The sequence below is a fragment of the Ischnura elegans genome, chromosome 5 (assembly GCF_921293095.1).
Source record: "Ischnura elegans chromosome 5, ioIscEleg1.1, whole genome shotgun sequence".
Taxonomy (NCBI): domain Eukaryota; kingdom Metazoa; phylum Arthropoda; class Insecta; order Odonata; family Coenagrionidae; genus Ischnura; species Ischnura elegans.
In genome coordinates, this window is record NC_060250.1 from 83120573 (window position 1) to 83142653 (window position 22081).

The window sequence follows — 22081 nt, forward strand, 5'->3', positions numbered from 1 at the left end:
TTCGCGGTTCAGTTTTAGTTGTCCTTGAGCGAAGATCACAGATATGGAAACTTTTTCGGGGCAATTGAGATAGTTGTTGAGTCTTCACAGAGTGGTACTGAGGACAGCGTTCGAAGTCGTCATCATATAACTCCTTCAAAATGGACTTAATGTGCGGAAAATTCCAACAGGAGAGTTCGGAGAATCTTGACGAATTCTTCAGAGCTGTTGGTAAATTCATATTTTTATATAGTAAATAATTTTTTCTCACGTTAACTTTGAGAAAATGCGCTTTGGCAATTGACCATTTCAATTTACAGGGATGCCTTATTTAGTAAGATTGATGGTATGCGCGAGCAAACCGTGTATGGAGTTTACCAAGGTTGGAGATAAATGGACAAGTAAAACGTCCACATTGTTGCGAACAACTGAGTTGTCTTTCGTCGAAGGCGAAGAATACACCGAAAAAATGCAATCTGGAGTTGAGCTTAAGGTAAATAATGAGTTGTTGACTTTTTATTCTTTATAGTTACGAATCTGTTTTACGATGAAAGGACACTAGTAACATTTTCCTGAATTACCCATTTCATCAGTGGTGGATCCAGGTTAGTGACATGAGGGAGTGTAGTGGGAGCGCGCTTGGGGGTTACCTCCTAGCAGTAGTGTGGGTCCGAACAAAATTACCATTTCATCTCATGTAAATGGCAAACTACAGGAGGGGAGGGATATAGCCCTCCTTCTGGATCTACCTCAGTATCACAGTACAGCTATGAGACGATCAAATTAATTATTAATAGATTGTATGTTTAGGGGAGAGTCCTGGAGGTTTTGGTAGAGGCAGCTACCGCCTTAAAAATTGATGAAGTAGTTGATGTCTTCCTTTCACAACCTGCTGGATTGGACTAAAAACTGGGCTCTTTACCTTCCCCTGGTTGCATGTGGTATGAATTATGGCTACACCGATGGGGAATCTTGATTTCTGGTCAGGTATGTAACCATGGATGGAAATTAAGGGCACTGGGGACTCCACCCTTTTGCTGCTCTGAACATATCTTCACGCGACAGTACATTCCCGTTGAAGGCTGGTGTAAACGTATCTTCCTCCCTGCCATGCACTCGGCATTTTCACCACTTGTGAAGGGTAGGTTTTTTGGAGAGTGAGCTGCAGCGAAGGGGTACCCTTTACCCTGTTATGCAGTGGCATAACTATGGGGAGGATGAAGGGATAGATCCCCCCAAAGCCTCAGAGAAAAAAAAATTATTTAAAACCATCGTCTAGTTTTGACATACTGCATCTGCTTAAAGTTAAAGATCACGTATTAATATCACGGCAGTAAGTCATTTGAGTCATTGAGATGAGTCATTTTTGAAAATCCCGCGGATACAACACGTTTCTCAGAAAGGAAAGGGAAAGGGTTCACCGCACCCTCCTCCCCCTAAAGCATATTCCTAGTTATGCCACTGCTGTTATGACTATCCACTACACATCTGCTAAGGAGACCACCACCCCTGGGAAATCTATCCACTGACGCTCCATCGTTTGATAATTTTGTGCTTCATAATGTCTGCAGAAAGAGAACGATCAATTTCAGCACAATGCATATGAAATTTATAGCTGACTTTATGACATGCATGGTTTTCTGATACATGAGAATTGAAACAAAATATATGTACACGCAACTCACATACCTCCCAAGTGCCCGAGGAAGGAATTTTCTGGCTATGTGCCTGTTTCCGGCTATCAAGATAGTTACTGTTAGGCTTTACCATTGACGTTACTACATCTTGCTAGAATCATGTGCCCATTGCATTTAGCTTTCCCTACAATCAAGCCATTACAGCTATTTTTTTCCTCAGATTTTGGCATAATGGAAATTTATTCTGACTTCTGTGTCCTATCTTTATATCTCTTCTCTTTTATCCATTCACTGCTCCACAGTCATCAGCGTCATTTGTTGTTCTTTAAGTAATTATCTCCTGATGCCATGCAAAACCTTACAATTCATGGTAAATTGAAGGGAAATTTGTTGTTGGCTCGTATTGAGCAGCCAATGCAATCCTGTTGCCCACTTTAGTACTATGGCATCAATCTTCCCACGTGTTGAATGGAAGGGAGTCTTTCCTTCATTCAGTTAAAGTGAATTTATGACAGAGTGTAGTCAGGTTGATACAATTGATGATATCATGAAATGAAATCTCAGTGGTGACATAAAAATTAGCCACTCTGATGCTGATTTTTAAAATTTGCTTGTGAGAATGGCAGATTATTTTATGGAAAATAAAATAATAAAACTTTTTTTAGGTTCACTGAAAATAGTTTAATTAGCACGACCTGGGTTTGTGACGTAATTGCATCTTCAGGTCATCTTACAATACAACTTTGTTAAGAAACTTGGATCGTGCCTTTTAAAATATTTTCAGTGAGCTTAACAAAGTTTTATTTTCTATAATGGAAAGGTTTCAGAGAGTTAAACCTAAAGTTAACAGCTAGATTATTTCATTGAAGGTTGAACAGGATGAGGGAGAATTCAAGGAAACTCATTTTCAGCCGAACCTCATGCTATCAGTCTCTCGTAAAGCAGCTGGTGATGAGGCATTCACGTGTACATTTGTATGAAGTGTTCTTTTTATGTTCCTTCCCTGATGAGATTTAGTTTTATATTGTATTTGCAGGGGGTTGCAGTAGAATGGAATTTTGTGTTGCTGGATAAGTGATTCTTCATAAATTGATATTTACATTGCCTAATTGTGAAGATCAAAATCAGCTCCTTGGCAAGTACGCATTTTCACTGTCCAGCCTTCCTGGTATACAGTGCTCCCCCGTTTTGATTTGTTTTTTTAGTGTAATCTAATCTTGCATATTCATTTGAATACAATCCTATTTAACCCATAACTCAATTCAAAATTAATTGTGTGTCATACTCTAGCATTTGTAATTACTGTCGGTGAGTTTTTTGTTAATAGTGGGTCACGGTCTGTATAAGGTTCATGGAAACATTTTTGCAGAATATATTTTTCTGCTTAGTCTTACAACTATCTGTATTGTTTTTATTATAATTTTCAGCTTAAGCGTATTGGTGCCAGGTAGACAAAAGGCATTTGACTGCGTTGAACATTGCCAAAAAATTTGCATTAAAAGTTTTGTTCTAACAATATTTGCACGTATTCTAATAGATTGGTTTCATTGTAAAATTTCGAGATGACTTACCGGCTGGTAGTTTGCGTGATTGCAGGGGTTCTAGTGAAATAGTGTCTTGTCTGCCCATCTAACTACTTTTTCCCATTTATATTTTGTGTGTTCAATTACTTGAATACTATTGCATAACCGCATATGTTTTGAATCAAAGAGAGAATTTACTGCATCAATTTTATGGATTTGACACAGGTCCATATGAGTAGATAGATGTTTTATTGGATTTTTTTACCCTTCAGGAAGTTAGAGCTTTGGTTGTTAAAAATACATAATGAAAATCATACTTTCAGAGTATTTGTGTATTCTTTAGTTTGAGGTTAATTTTTTTGGGCATTTAAAAATTTGAAGACTTTCATTTTGTGTACTAGCTTAGAATATATGTATAAAATGTCATGTAAATTTTGGACATTATATTCCTCACACATGCTTGCTATGTATTTGTACACATTTGCTCAATCGGCATTTCTTTTCAGAATAAGACTGAAATACAAGGGGATGAAATGATTACAAAATCAAAGTCACCTGATGGTCAAGAGGTCAGCAGATCATTTAAGTTTTCAGAAAAGGATATGGTCATGGTATGATATTATACACATACATATATATATACTACCTTTAACTGCTTCTGGCTTGTAAGCATTAGTGCTACAATAACTGTTGCTGCACTGCATGCATTAAATATAAATTTAGAACATAGTAAACAGCATATTTCATTTACATAAAGATGTGCTTGGACTTAATGTACCATATTTAATTTGATATCAAATTCTCACTCATAGAGTTCCTGAAAGTCATTTTACAAGCTGTACTTCAAATCATTCAGTTCAAGAAGGTTATAAATATCAGAAATGTATGGTCCAGAGGTAAAAGTAATATATCCATTAAACCGTAAAGGAATACGTAATAATTCGGAAATAAGGGAGAATAGAATCCATAGCATGCTACAGTGAAACCTCGATATAACGACACCCCACGGTGCACTAATAAACACTCGCTATAGCAAATTGTCGCTTTACCGGAGGTGGAGCAAATAATAGCCAATATACCTGTTGCGAACAGATATACAGGAACAGGAGTGGTGCAGCGACAGATAAACATCTATCCGATAAACGTAAGCATAAATCCAGACGAAAGGCGATGTTTTTTTGCATCACTAAATTTCCTTACTCAAATAACGACTAACTATTCAAACAATTTATAAGCGCCACACTGAATAAAAATCACGCAAAGCATTGTTTCGTCAATCATTATATTTATCGTACGACAGTTTACCACATAAATTTCAGACTGAGCACTCCATTAACTTCATTTCTAACAGATCGCTAGCAATTACAGAGGTTAAGGAGTCTTGATGAAAGTCTTCCGGCGGTGAAACCCTCGCTATGGCGAGAGCCAACACCGAAAGGGTCTCGTAAAAACGAATTTTTTAACACGCTTATTATAGGGTCAATTGACGGTGCATCGGCTATCTCTCGTAATAGCGGGGGTGTCGCTATAGCCCGTACTCGCTTTAACGAGGTTCCACTATATATTGTTATTTACATTTATCAGTATGCATATATGATTGTAGTTCTCAGGATGGGCAAGATTGGTTTATGAAAATATTCACCCGTAAGATTCGTATGTATGCTGTGGATTCCAATGATTGGCGTGTTAATGCCTCACGCTAATATTCACTAGCTGCCTGCACTTGCCCTTAACCCATATAAACAGTAATCTTTTTAATTCAAATAATTTAAGAAACCGTTATGTACGTTAATTTTTTTCCATCACCACTGCCTTTCCTTTATATACGTCTGCTTCTTGATTGTGTAACCATGTGATTTTAGTTATCCCAAACCTTGTAAACTGACCAATGAATTCAAAACCCAATAAGCTATCCAGAACTTGGAGAAAGTCTGTAAGGAGTTGGAAATCATGTTTAGTAAAAAGGCTTTTTAATGTGCCCGTAATGAATGCTATTAGCCAGATTTATTGCCATCCATGGCAGAGGAGAAATAATTGCTTGAAACAGGAACAAGGTACAGTTAATTCTTTGACTCTGTGAATATTTAATTGGAGACTGTGAATGGAATTACTGGGAGGCTGAAGTGTGAGGAGACAAATTACTTAATTAAAAAAGATTTCAATAAACCAAATGTAAATTAGCTTTATTGGTGAGGTTCTATTAAGTAGAAAAAAAATTTATGATTCGATAAAGTAAATCTAATACAACTTCATTGAATAATTCTCAAAATGCTGAGCTTTGACCTTATCTGCATTGTTAATTTAGTAATCCATCCTTCCAAGTGTTGCTTCAATGGTTCAATAAAGTTTCAAAGGATAGATGCCAATTTTCTTTTCATTTGAGGAGGGAATTAATATATTTCTCGCAAAACCTACTTTGACAAGTATAGAAAAAACTGATTCAATGGACTTCAGTGGAACCGCTTTAAATCGAGCACGGGCTATTGGGAGACCCCCGCCATTACGAGAGATAGCTGGAGCACCGTTAATTGACCCTATGATTAGAATGTTTAAAAAATCCATTTTTACGAGGCCCTTTTGGTGTTGGCAGTCGCTATAGCGAGAGTTTTCATTGCTGGAAAACCTTCACCAAGAGTCCCTAATCACTGTAATTGCTGGCGATCTGTTAGAAATGAAGTTAACATGGAGTGCTCTGTCACAAAATTTTTCGTGAAATATTATCAAGTTAATATCTTTTTTAACATTACCAATTTTAATTCAAATTGTGTTTATTGCAGTGCCAATGATACCCTCCATGTATTATTTCAATGACTTCGCGGGCGAAAAACTCAAAATGGAACTTTTTTGAAACGTACGCAATTTTAATCGCATCATTAAGAATGTTTAGCAGACTTTTTAGTGTAGATAATGAAGATATTACATTGCATGATAGAAAAGGTCTTCTGAGGCGGGATCATCCGCAGAAACAAATGCGATACGTTATGAACAATAAGCATACCAATGGAAGCATTTTAGGCATGAAATAACTTTTATCAGCAATAGTTTGAATTTTCAGCGGAAAATATCAAAATAATAGATTGATCACATAAATGCACAGCATGCATAGAAAAATGGCGTCGTTGGTTGTGCACCGAGATAATGTTGGCAAAGAAATGCTTTGCATGGTTTTTATTTTGTACGGCGCCTATAAATTAAATGGCTAGGTTGTTATTAAGGGAAGGAAATTTAGTGGTGCAACACAAACATCACCTTTAGTCTGGATTTATGATTAAGTCTATCGGATAAAAATGTCTCTGTCACCGCACCAATCCTGCTCCCAGGGGCGCAGCTAGGATTTAGGGCTGGAGGAGGTTTAGGTGCAACTAATACTGTGGTGTGTGGGGGTATGGTATACCCACTAGGATAAGCGGTAGGTGCGAAATTAATAAATTGTGGAATTTTAAGATAAATGGTTCAGAATGGTGAGTTTTATGGCTTTCTGAGGGGTATTTTATTAATCCATACACTATTCTATTAGTAATATCAATCCAATTTAGTAAAATGGATTAAAATTAAAAATTTCTCGGAGCTCTGGGAGGGGTTTTATCCCCCAAAACCCCCCCCTCGCTGCACTACTGCCTGCTCCTACCTAAGTGTTGACAATGGGTTTATTGCCTCTTTTTTGCTATACCTCTGATAAAGTGACAATTCTCTATAGTGAGTTTATTTGAGCACTGTGGGGTCTCGTTTTATCGAGGTTGCAATGTAGTTCACCACTTTTTTGAATTATCAGTATGTAGTAATATTTAAAAGAAATATTTTCTGGAATTTTTGATCCATAACCCCTTTCTCCAAGCTACTCGCTGAGAAAAATCAAAGGCATTAATACTTTGGCATCTAAGTTAACCTCACACACACCCACCGACTGGGTTACTGCATCTCATTTACTCCTCTGCCTCTCTTGGTTCTTTATTATGTGCACTTTTATGAGTGGTTCCTTCTGTTAATGAAGTGTTCTCTGGAAAGTTAATAAGCCAAAACTCCAATGACATCAGTAAATTATGGACGGTGGGTGGTAAATTTTGCAATTATTTACTTTTAATTTACGAGGTAATGGCTGAATGAGTAAGATGCTTTTGTCATAACTTCCGTTTCCTGTGCGTCAACCTAATTCTTTCAATGGATTGCGATATTGGAGTCTGAATGATTTCGATTGTTATTCAACTACCTCATCTAATGTGCTTAAGATGTAACTATCAGAATTTGTATGTGACCTTACAATTAAATTTTGTACAATTCAATTCTTCAGCAAATTTTTCAACTATCTATCTCTGGAATTGTCCCTGAAGCTAAATTTAGTGGCACAATACCATTCAATGGCATATCTGTCACCTCTTTTTATCATGCTTGACCTCTTCTCCCTATCTAAATCTTTCAGAATTTGACCTCAGTTTGTATCTTATCTAAGCAAGGGCTATCCTTTGTTTGAACTCACACAAAAAAACTCACACTGCCTACTTCTTTGCAGACTTGCTGTACATCTCATATAAGAATTTGTCTGTATCATTAATGCTTTCTCATACACATGTAGTAATTAATGCATGGCATTTGAAAATATATATAATATGTTTGATTAAAAATCATAATGCTAAATTATACTATGCTTATCTGTTAATAATCATAGAAATATAAAGCTTGCTTTCACTATAACCTTTCATTATGTAATCTGTGGACAAGCCTTAGTTAACCTGCAATACTTTTATTTGTCAACAGTGAATAACCATAAAAACAAATTTATGTTTTCCATGCATTTTAATGTCATGATAAATATCTTTTTTCTGTGAATTCTATGTTAATAAACTCTCTTCTCAGCATAAAAAAATTTATTTGTTTTTCAATTCAGCAAGTTTAAAACATATGAAAATAACTGAAATCTTCCCAGGATTTCAGTAGGTTACATTGACAATTAAACATTCTGTTCACAAAATTTAAACCCTGGGTAGCTGATCATGTCTTGGTCAAAAATGCACCATTTTTAACCAAGTGCTGCAATTGACCACGAGTTTGCCCTGTTGCTGTATACCCTGGGCAAATCATGACCTCATACTGTAAGACTAAATAGCAAATTTTCTGTAGTTTAATATGGTGCGTTTTCAACCAAGATGTAATAGTAATTTTGGTTTCGTCCAGCATCAACTATCCAGGGTTGTAATTTCATGACAGAATTTTTGTTCACAATGTATCAAGGAAATCATGATTAGGCAGATGCTTATTTAATACCTAGTTATATATACTTGTGGAGGAATATACTAAAGCAAATTGCACATGTATGTTAATGTGAATGTATTTACTCTCTACTACTGGTGCAATTATCAATATAGCCTCACCCTAATTTTTTGCTGATGTTTATTGATGTAAATAAGTTAATAAGTTTAGAAAAATTACCATAGCCTTGGATTACTTTTTAAATTTTAACGCTTAGATGTGTATTTGCAAAAACTGTGTAAGTAGAAAACTTCAAGATTATAATTTATAATTAATTTCACATAATACTTAAAATTAGTCAAATTAATAAATATTGTTACAATAAAAATAATTGTTTGAATAGTGTATCTTGAATAAAGCAATGCACAATTAAATTTTGCAATATTAGTACTAGAGGTGGAAGTGCAGGAACTGCTGTATTTAAAGTATATGCTTGGATATTGCTGTGCATGAAAGGGAAGCTGGTTAATCACTGGTCCATGTAAAGTCCACTGGCGTGTTAAGTATATTTGAGTATGTATAATGAATAAAATAACTACATATTAACAAGTTACGAATCAAAACCTTAATTATGCCTACCTCAAAGGGAAACATTCCTGCTTTACCTTCTGCTTTTATACTTCCTTTATTCCTTGATATTTGAAAATTATTGAATGATGCACCTCTTTATAAGAAAATGGCATAGTGAAAATGCTTAATTTTTTTACAAATGCTGGTTCATTTACATGTAATTTATCAATGAACCTATTGGGCTCAAGTTGTAACAAAATATGAAGCCCATCAGAGGTAATCAGGAAATATGGTACACATTTACTGTATAGAGTGCTTTGTTAGCACTACTAGGTTGCATTTTCAAATCCTGAGTGAAGCCTTTCTTTTACAAAGAATGTTGTGCAAGTGTAAGGTCAGTTTGAGAAATAACTACCCGAACCCATCCAAATTAACTTTTAGGTTTAAGCACACTGTGTAATTGAGGTACCTAGTAATTTTATCATAAGTATGAATCCCTTTTGAGATAATGCCTCAATCTGGCTTATTTTCATTAATTCATAATGTTCAGTTTTCACAAACCTCAAGAGCCACATAACTCTTATGATTGCAATTATAACCATCACACCAAAATTAATGCAGAATAACTATTGGTGAAATTACAACTCATTGTATCCATTAATTCATTAAAAAGAGGGTTTTAAGATAATGTTTTTTGCAAAAGACATAAGTTTAATATATTCTACGTATGTATATGGTGGTAATGTTGACTATTCATACAAGGGATATGACCTGCCCCTTCATTTCGAGGTTCATTATGCCCTGGCATACCCCCAAAGGTGCTGAGCCAAATAGACGTGAAACTTACACCCAAAACTCCTCTTTATCCAAAAAGGCCAAGCATGAAATGACTCTCTGTACACTAAGGGACAATGGCCTTAGTGTACTGAGAGGTAAAATGCAGGGTGAGAAAGGGTTATGTAAGAGAAACCGTATTTACTGATTAGAAAAGCATTGACTTAGATACTACATGAATAATGGATGATCAAATATTATGGCTTCATTGTAGCAGATAAGAAAGTATGCTCTTTGATGGTGTACATATGTATTTACATTAAAGTGAATCGTAAAGATCAATTTAATGAGTTTCAAAATCAAAAAATAATTGCATATATCCATGCTGATCCACCATAAAATAATCAATACAATTTTGCAATTGGTCTTCCATTTGAGCAGAACCTAAAGTCATAATAAATAACAAAATTATGTAGTTATTTAAAATTTACACTCATCATATTCAAGTAAAGTTTTTTTGTTTGTAACTGAATGCAATAGTTTAATTTTAGCTATCTGATGGAAGAAAAATTGTGATCAAACAAAATAATCCAGAGTTGGAGGATGGCTAGAGTTATTCTGAATTTATGAGGAAAAATATTATTTTACAGTTCTGGCAAACGTTGAGAACTCGTATATTGTAAGAAGAAAGGCCATCTTGCTACTCGATTATTTAATGATATTGATACATTGCATTTTTGAAATTTATTCACATTATAGCTTTTCATTTATATAAAAGTAGTACTGGTTATGATTCATCGCCTGTTAAGCATACCACTATCAAAAGAAGACTTTAGGAAAGAAATCATCACTATTAAGCAAACGGTTATTCTCAAAATTTAATTGACAAATTGAAATGTATTTAAAAAACAGAGAAGATTGGCTATGGACCAAATGTTTTCGGTGGATGATAATAAAAAAGAAGCGATGGTGCACAGTGATGTACCTTCATGCACTTTTGTATGAAAATGGCTCATCATTCACCTAGAGACAAATTCCACGTGGCTTTTAAACCTAGTGTTACTCCAAGAAGACTGCTTGTACAATGTAAGGATCCAATAGACCAATTTGACAGATGTGGAATGCATTTGTTGAAATGCAGCGATTGCAATGGTGTCTACATGCGGCAGACAGGAAGAAGCATCGAAGTCTGGAAGAAAGTACTCATTTAAGTGCTTACAAAAATAATGAAGATGATAAAAGTAATTTTGCTAAACACTTAATATGCAACTGCAATAGGAGCGATTTTAAAATGAATTTAAGTATACCGGGACTAGCCACGGTGATAACTTTACGGGAGTCACCCGCAATGCACAATTGTGCGAAAATTCCACGGAGAAAAAATCATTCGCCTGCGAATGATTTTTTCTCCGTGGAATTTTCGTTTAAAATGAATATTTTAAAATTATGCAACAACCTCCATTAATTAGAGAGCAGTTGAAAATTTTAAAAATTATTGAAAGTCAGGACAGAACTCTGATAAACAAACTTCTTTATCCATCCTTTTCCCCTATTCTGACGTCTATTTTACTATTCATCTCTTCCTCCATTAGGTATCTATGTGACAATAATAAGAAAAATACGTCATAATGTACGTCTGAAGACGATTACTCATCGAAACCCATGATTTTAGATTTGGACACTGGAGAACAAACTGAATACATTGCAGTTGTCCAAGCTTTCTAAATAATGGAACCTTTTCCCCTATGGCTTATTTAACCCTTGATTTTTTGTTTAAACTTTCATGCACATTTTTTCCAAGTGTTAGAAATTAGAATGGAAATACATAGTTGTTGATGGCCGTGAATAAATTCTTGATAAAGCGAAAGATGAAATGGTAGAATTCAAAGATTTTAGACAATAGGTTGACAGGCAGTGTGTAAAAATGTACCCGCCCAAGATAATGAGTTCTACTACCACAAATATCCAATAAACTATGTGAAAAGGTGAGCAAAAAGATTGAGATTTCTTGGAAGAGCGTTGTGAATGGTGACATGAGAGAAAGAGAATACGTCTTAGAAAAAATCCTCTGTTAGATGAAAGTAGAAGAAAAGGTTATGACACTAAGTTATTGGGCGAGTTAGAGTGAATGTGTACTTAAAAGATTTATTCTATGGAATGGAAATCATCAATTTAAATAGCATTGCAACTTGTAAGATAAAACCTAACCGAAGGTTATTCTAACTCATCTTCTAAATGAAATTAAGTTAACTTGAATAGCTGTTAGTAAAACTTATGGTGAAGGAGGGTAAATTCCAGATTGATTCAACAAAACACGATGGGGAAGCATGTGATTTATTCACTTACAATAGCAACTGTGATTCGCTGGCCCTCTTGATATAATGCCAAAAATGAACAAGCAAAGTAGGTATTATTTATTGTATTTGTATGGTACCCATATTTGTATGGTACACCTGGTTTTTTGATGTACACCCATATATCCCATTTGCCAGCTGTACCTGTTTGAATCAAGTGCCAGCCCTTACTCAAACAGGTAATTCTGGGCATTTAACCCTACTCCAAACAGGCAATTTTGTGCATCTGCCCTTGCACTTTACCCAAGAGGACATTTTTGGGCCCCAATTGCATAAACCAAATGGGCCTTAGAGCATATCCGGCCTCAGAACAAAATTTTAGAGCAGTGCACATCCCTGATCCATACACTTAAGCAGGAAGACAAGGGACTAATGAGTACACAGCATATTGGCTAAACTCCTTACAATATTTCTTGATTGAAGCTATTTCAGATAATGATGATCAAGTAGATAGTATATGGGTGTATGCCAAGCGATGAACAAGGACTTTTGGCAAAACATTTCCTGACTCAATGCTTCTCCTGAATTAGTGATCATCTGTAGGTCACAAAACATCATGCCGAAAACCCTGGTTATCACGCAAGAATTCACCTGTATGTTTAATTTATTTCATAAGAAGGCTTATCCTTAGTTCATGTAAATAGAATAAAGATGATCATATCTTAAAAGCGTTGTATATGATTCCAAATATTCTCCACCGCTACCGCAGGGAGTGACAACAATCATAATAGTCCAATGAGAGTGCATGGGTGTAAGCACTTGTGCAAGATGAAGGAGGAGAAATTGCCTGGAAAAATGGATGAAGAAAAATAGAATGTGAGCAAAGATGATGAATTATATCACACAAGGATCAGATACTATGCAAATTTGAATGTTTTTCCTCCTAACAAGCAATTCAACCCTCACTCAAAGCGAGCAACAATATCGATAAACAAATACAATTTATTCATGGTAGACAATCAATAATCATTGATTATGCAGTCAATAGACAATGCCATAACAGTTATAGGACAGTTAACAATGAATGCTAAGTATACCAGAATGACTCGGGTCCACTCTGCAGGGATTAATTATTAATAAGTCATGTGTACTTCTTTGGGGCTACTAGCACTTTTGCGTATATTTTTTCCATTGACTCTGTACTAGGAGTAATAAAATGGGGAGAAGTTGAACCGATTTTTATGGTAGCTTTGAAGACATACAGAAAAAGTGGTTTGTCCCAGTTGAATGGAAATTTGCAGCTTTGGAATTCGGGCATAGCTTCATAATCCTGATACACATTCCAAAGTGAAATTAATAATGAAAGTGAAAAAATATGAAGGAAGAATACAAGTTTCGACAGTAGCCTAGTAAAGTGGTAAGCGAAAGTAACCAACATTACGGTGGAGGTAGAAGAAAAATTTCTACATTGGCCTGGTACTGAGGTTTTAAGTAATTTAACTTTCAATCCATCCCTAGTCCACTATTCTATTTCTCTTGTCCCGTGTTTCTTCTGACTCATGGCTTTTATAAATGTGCATACTTGTATGCAATTCATTTGGCTTGGTCATTAGTTCAATGGCTAAGATTGTTCCTGTCATCTTGGGCTTAGCATGGTTGTCTTTTCTGTTTAAACGAGTAGTTCTTTACTTTCTTCCTCTAGTTAGTACATCACCATTGGCACACTAACATATGCTAGCTTCAGAGAGGACTAGCAATTATGAACCACCACCTATTTCTCCATTTGTGGAGGTAGGCTATGGTGCATTGTGGTGTCAGGGTATTAATAACGATGAGGAATGCAAAATGATGACCAAATTGCCTGATGATGCATGTTTACTAATAACTTCACATGAGGATGCCAGAAAGTTTTTTTATGTGCTTTCCATGGTGCTTTAATGGCTTTAAAAAATTAATTACTTATCTAAATAATGTAGATCAGTAAGAGAGAGCTATTGAAAAATAAATGTTCTGCTGTTATCTCGTACAAGATAAATTGTAAACATTGGTTTTACTGGTGAATAATGATTTGGGCTGATTTTAAAAATGACAGACTAGCCTCATTGTGAGCCATGATGGAAGTCACTCACATGAACATGAAAGGGTTATAATGTCCCATGAAGAAAAATTATCCAAAACAAAGTCTTAAGGTAAAAACAAAGCTGGGATACCTTAGCCAGCATTAGGTATATCCAGGATGTATGGCCAAGTTGTATGTTTTTTTCCTCCATGGCTTGTGTTGTTCAACTAAATGAAACTGAAAGGAGTTCAAAATATTAAGGTGACTTCATTTGGTCATAATTCTGAGAATTAGGTAGGTACCCTTCTCTAAAAGGTCATAGGGATTCAGTTCATTACACCTGAAGTGGACCCTAAAAATATCACTGCTTACATTCCAGTTCACAAGCAATGAATATTTCCATATATGTATGTACAAATGCATGACGATATAAAAAGTCTATTTGAGCACGAACAGCTTTGGTAGATCTAAGTGATGTTCCTGCTCACTGATCAAAAAGTTTTCTACCAGGTTAATAATCCACTTGATTAGTAATAAAATAATGCCTTTTCAGCAAAGAAAGTTTTATAACTGAATTACAGTGGAACCTCAGTCTATAGTTTTTTCAGGGGGATGGATAAAAAATGATGAATGCAGGAATGTTTGACTAGGTTGCCTACGCCCCAGGAAAAAGGCTTTTGGCGAGTTATTATGATATTCGTAAAAGGATTCAAACGAGATTTAATTACAGGAATACTGGTACGTTATCGAGACACTTAGGTCAAATTGTTGATTCAACTAATATCTCTTTCAAATATCCTAAAGGAACACGCCGCCTCGCTAAAAAATGTTTGCTCTCCACTCGGCATTTACTCTGCTATTATGGATTTCTGTCTGATTTAAAAATTCTTTTCCATCAAACACCATTTCCAGTGCACGTATTCACGAGAGCAATGTGCATTTTATGCCTAAAACAACCGCTTTCGCCACCACAGTGATTGGTTGTGAGATGGACCACAAAGGCCAAAAATAGTCCTATTTTTCGAAATGTTCCCGTCTAATAAATTTATTTTTCATATAATTTAGGCAATGTGCAAAGCATGAACACTGTTGCATTTATCGTCAGCGACACCCCCACCTGATCCTCGGCTTGATCCACTTCTTGTTTTCACCAGGTACCCCCACCCCTACCGTCATGTGCTAGTGGACAACCCAAGGCATTCTGCGTTATTCACGCGCTTGTAGCCTGGATTTTTTTCTTCATCTTCAATTATTTTCAGTCCATGTTCTCACTGTTTTTTGGAAGGGCCATGGTCTGAAGGTGGATAAATATAAAATTAAATATGAAACCTGACTTGATTAAATCCACACTGAAAACACTCGCTAGTTTGAAGTCAACCCACCCTTGAAAGTATGGAACCACTCGTACGAGGTGAAGTTCGGAACTGATGCTATCGGGCACGGCATATGTAGAGCATACTGCAGAGGGTGAAGCATGATCATATGACTGCGCCATCTAATTTTTTGTCCTAAAGATGAGGCAACTTATATTCTTTTCTGATTAGAGAAGCGCCAGGTGAGCAGATGAATTCAGATTGCTAGTAGGGAGAAACAAAATATCCTGAGAAGATATCCCTTCCTTAAATGACATTAGGAATACGTTGTGTTTGGTCTCGTTCTGTTTATAATTACGTGCACATTAATAATTTATCAATCTAATAAAGGTATAATAGCAATTGCAGAGATTCATTGTTTGACACCTTAGACACCTTTTGGGCAAATAGGTGATTCATGCAGCCTCAGTTGACCTCCGGAAACTGGGAAGTTTGAAGCACGTAGGCTGAAAAAATTCAGTGGGCAAGAATGGGAGAGGCGTGAAAAACATTTCATATGTTATCGTGTAACTTGATATTTACTTTTGAAGCTAGGGTCTTCGTAATGCGATCCCTGCATGAGCTGGGACCTTTTGTTTGATTTTGTAGAGGAGGAAAGCGTCAGAGGGGGGAGTCGAGTTTGGAATGGAGGGGGATAACGGATCATGAGAAATGCCGTAATGCTACTTTCCCACGGTACTGAGCTTCTCCCAAAGGTAGTTCCATCTCCTGGGGAAGATTCAAACTATGTGCCTGTCATTATTAGCCATAAATGACACATTGTATACATATGTATTTCGTCTCAATTTCGTCAAACGACGGATGCGGGAAATTTATACGTCGGGACAGCAATCTTCGAACTATCAATGCGGGAAAATGATACTTCGGGGAACAATAGATGAGGGAAAGAATTACATTGTCAATATGTAACTTTATTTGGGACCAGGAACAGCGAACGATGATTTCGGGAAAACTATCAATGCGGGAACGATGTATCAGGGTTCCACTGTATTGTCACTTGGCCAGGATACAGAGTCAAACAATTGCGAAAGAGTGCAGAAGCTGTTTTGCAGGACTCAGGTTGTGATCCATGCCTAAACAATGCGCCTTGGGTCACCTGAAGTCTCAGCAATCCACTGGGATCTAGTTGCTCCATGGCCAGTCACTATGACTGGCATGGCAGTCAAAATGGGATTCTTAAATGGTCACATATTGGAAACATAACTGGGAATTTTTCTCCTTAAAGAAATACGCTCAGTAAGAAACAAAACATTCAAACCATGCTTACCATACTGCTAAAAGAATCAGAAGGATGAAAGAATTGACAATTAGAAAATATTTCGAAATGGACTTTCGGCATGAGAGAAAGGATCATCCTAAGCTTAAACAAATGCCAAACATTAATCTGAGATAAGACTACTTCCTACAGATACCTGAAACAAATTGCCGACATAAGCTAGTGAAATAAAATATTTGGCAGCTAAAATGGTAAAATAAACTTTTATTGTACTCTTTAACATAATAAATGTTTCTCTGCCTTCATTTGCAGACTCTGACACATCATAGTGGGGTTCAGGCTAAGCGTTACTTTAAAAGGATTGAAGAATAAACTACCACGCTGATAAAAATTTTTACATCACCTTTCCACAAATGGTAAAGTCCATTTTATATCCAAAAAGATAAAAATAATATCTGTATTGTGCATGAGCAAGTTTATTGTTTACTCAACATTCAGAATCAAAAGTAGCCATAGTATGCCAAGGCAATGTCACTTTTGGAAACATTACATCTTCCTTCCAAGGATCTTCAAAACAAGCATGCCTTTGCTCCAACAATTGTATTCAACAAGCATTGTATATAATAAAATTTAAATACATCATTACTCTGTAATCTCAAAAATGATATACAATTTAAAATGAAAGGAACTTTTTGTACAATCAATCCTTAACAAAATAAAAAATCAATGAAATTTTTGATAAATTACACAACTGAATCAATGATAACCAAACAACAACATTGAGGACACAATAAAAGTTTAACCGCAATGCTAAACAATGTGCAAAAGCCCAATGATGAGAAGTTAACTATCTTGATTTGTGTCCAAAATTCCACCCAAACCATGAATAAGATGCTAGAAAAGCTAATTGTGAATTGAACAACTGAATCGGAGGAAAACAAGGACATTTCACCATTAGCAAGCTGGATAACCCATTTAGTGTATTTTTCTTCCTTTTTTTTGCCATTATTCTTCATACCTTTTACAGGTCAACTGATCTAATTTTTTCATACTTTTTTGTTTTTCATATCACACAGTTATGAACTTACTCTTTAGAAAAGCTTTCAGAATAGAGGGAGGAATACCTGCATAGTTAGTAACGATGAACTATTTTCCAATGAATGCCATATTCGTATTAAACAAAATCTTCTGTTTTTGCTTTTTCTTCTTCTTTCCTTGAGTGTTTCCTGCTTCTGCTGCAGAGAAAAAGAGATAAAAAATTAACAGCTCAAAAATACATCAACATAACTGGACAAAATTATCAAAAAAAAAAGCAAAGTGTTTACAGGGGTGGCTAAGAGTGGCATTCATCATCCTAAAACTATGAACGAATTGCAGTTTATACAACTGAAATGAGAGGCATAAATGATAAGGTATAAGGTTAAATATACATTAATTTTATCATTCCCATGCTCATATTAATCCTTTAACTTGATAGTCATTATACTTCCGTAGTGTTTAGAATAGGAGAGAATTCAATTGTTCCAGTTGTGATGATTCATAACCAGATTGAGAATCGTGCCTACGGCTAAATAGCAGTTGACCCAATAAAAATCCACTAGTCCTTACATAGATCTTTGGATTATATTCCATTTCTCTTAGTGCATCCTTAATTTAACTGCGGTGAGTGTCTGGGTCACATTATTATCACAATGACAGAGTGAATAAATTGTTAAGCAACTCCATAATGGCAACTACAAGGGATAAGGATGTCGACATACGAAATTTTGGAAGGGTACACTGAGGGTGAGGTGGTGAAAAGATTAAATGAACTTCCAGCAAATGGGGGATGACAATAGCTCCCCAATATCTGTCACTCCTGCTGTCTCAGTTACAGATACACTTGAAGAGAGCACACAATCTGTCAAACTAAGGAAATAAGATTTAGATCACTTCATGAACCTCGAAAGAATTTAGTATCTAAATGGGTTTTAGTGGAAGACCATTTGCCATCAAAAAATAATTGTTCCGACGGCTATTTCCTGAACAGAAAGAGATTCAAAATTTATTATACCGTAACTTTGGTCAAATTTACCCCTTACATAGGGACCATGACTGTACTTGGTAAAAATAAAAATTTTGTAATAAAATTGTGCTATTAAAGGGAGTCTACGGTAATGAAGATCAAGGGAACGGGGTGTTTTTATTTAAACAGGAGCCCGGGCCAAAAAATGGCTGTATCATCTACATATTAAGTCTGGAATTGGCTGGCACTCACCAGATATATTCTCCTTCCTCTGGAGGGCAAGCGCAATGGCATCTCCAAAACTTTGGTTGAAGGCGGGAGCTTGATTATCGCCACCTTCACCATCACTCTCATCCGATGCTGCACCACGCCTGGTCGTTGGGCGCCTCTTTGCCACGGATTCAGCCTTGGAAGCAACCTCCAGCAATATGGCATCCTTACCCTCTGCCTTCTTTTTCACACCCCATGCATTGTTCGATTCAGCCAAAGATGGTCGGCTCTTGCCCTCACGCAGCATCTGATAAAAAATGGCAAATACCAAATTGCTTTCAAGCGATACATTGAATTGTCATTATTTCCTCAATTTTTTGACCAGGTTATTTTACAGGGATGGTGATAAGAAGACAATGCTCTTCCCCTTGATACAGTAAATTTTTACTCATCCCAAGCTTAGTGGTTCATAGCAATAGGAAAGTATGCATTTGGATGAGAACTAAGAATAACTATATCCAGAACAACAACTATCCCTTGCTAATCAATAAGCCGAAATGGATTTAAATCCTGATATTAACTAGCAAGCCTACAACTTGAATGTCAGTAAAGTAGAAATGGCTAAATAAGAGCTAAATAGATAAGCCTTGGAATCCATTTTCATACCCATTTCCCAGAAAATAAGACCAAAGTTCATTCACCACTCATTACTCACAATACACCCATGTGTCGTATAGCGCAAGGGATGCGTTCCTTGGGGTCTTTGCGCTATACGAATTTGCGTTATACGAGAGCGTTTTAACATTGGGAAGATAGGGATGCGTTCCTGGTAGCATAGGTCTTGGGTATTGAATTTCCTCTAAAACATATATATTCCCATAAATAGCCTTATATAACATTATTTATATAAATTTTTCTAGTTTAAAACATGTTTAAAGGTAGTATGCACGCATTTGAAGACTTTTATTCACGTTAAAAAATATTCTTACGTGCTTTTGAAATTCCCTCCTGTCGTGCCGGTGGGCTAACATATGCTATCTCAGGGGCTCGTAATGCATTGCCGGCAGTTGACGATTTTTCAAACCACTCTAAAAACAACTATTGTGTCACCCAGGCCCTTTTGTCACTCATCGAAATGACAGGCAAATGCTACTTTGAATGCCATTTCATAGCTAGCGGAGTTTATGAATGATAAATCATTTTAATTTGAAGTCCTGCGAGTCATTAATTAGAAGCTACGTGAAACAGTATTTAAATGCCGTGAAACCTGACCCAGGTTTTCCTTCCCTGAAAATGAATGAACGAGAATGCATTCTTTTCCAAAAGAATATCGTCTCGTCAACACTAAAAACTAGTTGAGGGGGAAAGGAGCCACTTTCAATCACAGCTTGGAGTTCATCAGAAAATGTTGTGGTGACTGCGCTATCAACACTTGCAGATTCACCTGATATCGCCGCACTGAAAATACCTGCTTGCCGTTTAAATTCTGGAACCAACCGGAGCTTTCACTAAATTTCTCGGAGCGATTACCACTCTCGTCTTTTTGTACTGATTCACTATGAACTTTCCGTATGTGTAGACCGCTTGGTTGAAGTTGGTGCGGCTGAGGTCACTGATGTTTTAACTTCGTCTTTATTCAGAATAAGGCATCCTGCGTTTAAACTTCCGCGCAATATCGCTTTGACGTTCTCCATTTTCAAAGCAATTGACCTATTTCAATTTCTCTTCTAGGTTTATGGTTTTTCTTGATAAATTCTTGATTTTTCTAACCGCATTCCTATTTTTGCCATTTTCTCTTGGTTTTTACCCTGCATGGCTCTATCGAAATGACCTTCTACTGCTGAACTGTATTCTTGAGACGCAGAGGGCCTACGACTGCGGGGAGGGAACGAAGCTATTGTGTTTGAGACTCAACAGCGGACCCTCTTTTATGTTGATGCTCTTCATACGCAACTCCGCCACTGCTCCATTTATCCCCCGTGAATACCGATGACCTTGAAGGCTTTAGCGCAGACCCTCTACCTGGAAGTCAATTGCCCGATAACCTATGACGGCAAAAATTACGTCTCAACCAGTATTGCTTTAAAAAAACTCATTTCCACTAGCCCCACGCTTAATTAATAATCTAAATCAACTCATTCTGTTAAGGAGACGAGATAAATTACTTCGGTAGGCCGGCTATCTGGACCCAATGACGAGGAATACTTTTGGCCATTGCACAGCAATGGATTTCGATTAATATATAAACAAAAAAGAAGATTTGAGGCAAGCAATAATACTAATATGCGTAAAATGATAGAAATTTCGTGTTTACTTAGCGCAAGTTCATGTTTTATCACGAGAGCGTTTAAGATTTTTGATTAGGCTACGCTGCGTTGCAATGTTTCCCCGAGGAACGATTTTGCGCTATATCGAAATTGCGCTATACGAGACATGGGTGTACTACAAAGGACAAATAATTAAGGGCATACCTGAGCGAAGGACATGGCTCCGGAGTCACCCTTCGGAGCAGAACCCCAACAGCCAAGTGATTCCCTCTCCAGCTCATTCCCTGCATCTGCCAAAGGCATTGGCCTATGGGACTGAATAGATGTCTCCCCAGAGATGGTAAGGCCATCCAAAGCATCAGTCAGCATTGGAGAACTACTCTGAATGTCAGCCACTGCCTCATCTTCTGCATTCCCCAGGTTTTCACTATACAATGAAAAAAGGTAAGAAATTTTAAACACACATGAGAAAGATTTTTGTCAGTTTTATGGGCGAAGTTTTCATGGATTACAGGCGGTCCTCGACTTTCGTACACTCGACTTTCGTACAATTCGCACTTTCGTACGTTCAAAATTGACACCTTTTACTCGACTTTCGTACGCTAAATTCGGACTTTCGGACGTTGGTCTGCAATTGTTTTAAAATTCCCGCGATGTTTATTGCGCATCCCAACATTCAATTGTTTCAAATGGCAGTATCGGCAGTATATGCGAACAATACGAACGTATATAATGAAGGGAACTGTTGGTAATTGACTCTAATCAAGGTGATTTATTTGGGAGAGAGACTGCCTGCTATAGGCTCCTTTATCAAGAGAAGAAGAAAGCCTTCATTGAAGATATTTTTCAAAAGAAGTTGACTAGACATCATCGAATAGCTTTCAATAAAACTAGTAAGACCTTCTTTCTAATTGTGTTTTTCGTTTGAGTGCTGTTTAATTCATGTAAACCTTCAGCAACGATATTGCACGAAATATCACCCGAATTCCG

The 22081-nt window shown here is 36.5% G+C and overlaps 2 protein-coding genes across 4 annotated transcripts in view; one reads left to right on the forward strand and one right to left on the reverse strand.

Annotated features, from left to right (window-relative positions):
- LOC124159127 (sodium/calcium exchanger regulatory protein 1-like) lies at positions 1–17352 on the forward strand. Its single transcript, XM_046534700.1, has 4 exons — positions 1–210; positions 300–472; positions 3646–3750; positions 16922–17352. Exons 1-4 carry the CDS (start codon positions 141–143, stop codon positions 16979–16981), a joined length of 408 nt encoding a protein of 135 aa, XP_046390656.1. The 5' UTR covers positions 1–140; the 3' UTR covers positions 16982–17352.
- The window catches only part of LOC124159124 (RING finger protein 10), a 17513-nt gene continuing 12497 nt past the window's right edge, over positions 17066–22081 (reverse strand). For 2 of the 3 annotated variants that reach the window (XM_046534698.1, XM_046534696.1), the window contains exons 13-15: positions 21296–21518; positions 18867–19131; positions 17066–17844 (exon numbers count right to left, since the gene is read on the reverse strand). In XM_046534698.1, coding sequence (XP_046390654.1) covers positions 17756–17844; positions 18867–19131; positions 21296–21518 — 577 coding nt within the window. In that variant the 3' untranslated portion in view covers positions 17066–17755. The remainder of the gene's footprint in view (positions 17845–18866; positions 19132–21295; positions 21519–22081) is intronic. The other variant, XM_046534697.1, reaches the window with a different exon arrangement.

Coding starts and splice junctions, on each gene's coding strand:
- LOC124159127 (XM_046534700.1), top strand. CDS start 141: ATGGACTTAATGTGCGGAAAATTCCAACAGGAGAGTTCGGAGAATCTT. Junction 473..3,645: donor AATCTGGAGTTGAGCTTAAG/GTAAATAATGAG, acceptor ATTTCTTTTCAG/AATAAGACTGAAATACAAGG. Junction 3,751..16,921: donor CAGAAAAGGATATGGTCATG/GTATGATATTAT, acceptor CTTCATTTGCAG/ACTCTGACACATCATAGTGG.